The sequence below is a fragment of the Temnothorax curvispinosus genome, unplaced genomic scaffold (genome assembly GCF_003070985.1).
Source record: "Temnothorax curvispinosus isolate PA1 unplaced genomic scaffold, ASM307098v1 QBEX01002221.1, whole genome shotgun sequence".
Taxonomy (NCBI): Eukaryota; Metazoa; Arthropoda; class Insecta; order Hymenoptera; family Formicidae; genus Temnothorax; species Temnothorax curvispinosus.
This window is the reverse complement of record NW_020212001.1, coordinates 1016-3525: the sequence shown is the minus strand read 5'-3', so window position 1 is coordinate 3525 and position 2510 is coordinate 1016. Positions and strand designations below refer to the sequence as shown.

Genomic DNA, 2510 nt, shown 5'->3' with positions numbered 1-2510 from the left:
TATATATATATATATATATATATATATATATATATATATATATATATGTTATTACATGTTAGGATATTTGTTTAAAATTAAATCTCTTTTATTAAAAGGCATAGAAACTTTTAGGACATTTTGATATTCGTTCTTTTTTCATCATTTATAATTAAGTAAGTTAATTATTTTCAGATTTCTGATAAAGAAGTTGAGAATGTCTCTACCGAGAATACACCAAAAAAGGAGCAGACAGTATCTCCACCATTTTTACCTTTGTATATCAAGAGATGTTGCATAACAAAACTTGAATCTACTATATTTGATTATTCATGGACAATTGAAGAGTATGAGAGTTATTCTACGATCAAAGATATGATTTCGTCGTTTCCAGAAATAGGTCAATGCGAGATTCTGATGAATGTTTTACGTGATAATAGTAGTTCATCGATTAAGGGAATAAAATTGAATATACTTACTAATAATTCATTTCATGGTTCATGTGAGACTACTATAAAGCGATCGTCTGGAGAATATATATTCTCAAAGTTTATTTCAGGTCATATATCAAATATGACATTGTTAATTGAGTTCTTGACACAGGACATTGATCTTGGAAATTCTCTTATAATAAATTGCAAGTTTGAAATTTTTTGTAAGCTGATAAATAACATTATACATATGGATTTACTGCCGTCGTCAACAAAACTTTCAAAAAATGTGACATATTTTAAAGACCCAAGCTTTGACATGTTCGAGTATAAAAATGAGGAATCAATCAAATTTATAATAGGAGGAAAACCACATGTTATATCAAAAAAATCGTTGTGCGCCACCAATAGTAGTTACTTTAAGAATATCTGCTTTACACAGGAAATAGAAAAAGATATGACAAATGAATTAGTAACGGATAAGGAAAAACGATCTTTTTATCAGATTTTATTATATATTGCAACTGGCTCAATAGAACAATGTGATTATGATATGCTTAAACAATTGTTAACAGCAGCTGATAAGTATGATGTACAAAGTTTAAAATCGACGTGTGAACATTATTTGCTACACGTTATTTCCATTTACAATGCTATGGACCTTATAGAGCTTGCGTTGTTGTCCAATGCAAAATTTTTGGAAACACATTCGGCAACTTTTATTAAAATTCACATAGAAGTGATTAAGAATACTAAACAATATCGAGATCTACCACAAGAGAATTTAATTAAGATAATGGAATTGATTGAGAAAAGTAAATTACCTGAAGTCAGTATTCATCTTTCTTTGTTACCGTTTAAGGCAGATAGGGAACTTACATTTGCAAATATTGGAGTGTAATATTGCATGTAATATTGCAGTCGTAAATTCATAGAATATGATAAAAATATTTTTCTTATTTAATTAGTATATTTTTTCTTTGCTATATATTCTAGCTTTTAACTTTTATACTGAGTGTTTCTGAAAGAGCGCCCATTAATTACATAGCGTTATTTTTTGTCAAAAATTGAGTCAAAGAAATCTGAACTATTTTTTTCTGTAGTGCATAATTCTAATGCATAATCTATACAGCAGTAATTATTGACTAAAGTCAATTCAATTTGCACCATTCTTTACCCGGACGTACGCTCAATGACGTACTGATTTAGAATTTTTCAACTCAATTTTTGATAAGAAATAGCACCATGTAATTATTGGGTATTCTTTAAGAAACATCTTGTACTTGTGAGAATTTATATTCAGATAAGTACTAATACAAATTAAAAATAATTCTTGATTTGAGTTTAGATGTACGAATAAAACTTTACACTTAATGTAGTTTAATTAAAAGTTTTTAGTTATGAGTTTTCTCAAGTCTACGAGTTGATTTAAAACAAAAGGAAATAAGAATTCTTACAAACCTATGTTATATGTAAATATTTCATTTATTTTTATCAGTACTGTATGTCTTATTAAAAATTTCGTTCTGTAGATTATTCTACGTACATTCACATTATAGCGTCGGAGTCTTTAGCAACTACCTTTTTCAACGAAATATTAATTTGTTTTAAATTTAAGTTTAATTTTTGTTTTTCAATGTTTATTTGCGTTTTCGATATTGTCATTAACGTACATACACATTATAACGTCGGAGTCTTTAGCAACTACCTTTTTCAACGAAATATTAATTTGTTTTAAATTTAAGCTTAATTTTTGTTTTTCAATGCTTATTTGCGTTTTCGATATTGTCATTAATTCGAGTTCAATAAAATGTGATTTATTTGAAACAATCAAATTCATAATTATTCCTTAATATATGTAGATGAAAAAATAAATAAACTTATATTTTATTATTTATTTTTTTACCAGTTTATTTATCTTTATTTCTAATTCAGAGACGTATGTGATGTTGAGCGAATTACATACACAGATGCTCGATTTAATAGAAATATACAATTCGATCACCTGGAGATGAAAGAAAATGCTTCACAAAAATTTATAAATCGGCTAATTTGAGTTAAATTTAATAAATTCAACAAATTTGAGTCAAATTTAATAAA

At 26.6% G+C, this 2510-nt stretch overlaps 1 protein-coding gene across 1 annotated transcript in view; it reads left to right on the top strand.

The window, feature by feature from the left end:
- The window catches only part of LOC112468903, a 3111-nt gene extending 880 nt beyond the window's left edge, over positions 1 to 2231 (top strand). Inside the window, exon 2 of the mRNA XM_025038303.1 lies at positions 175 to 2231. Coding sequence (XP_024894071.1) covers positions 175 to 1311 — 1137 coding nt within the window. The 3' untranslated portion in view covers positions 1312 to 2231. The remainder of the gene's footprint in view (positions 1 to 174) is intronic.
- The last annotated feature ends 279 nt before the right edge of the window (positions 2232 to 2510 follow it).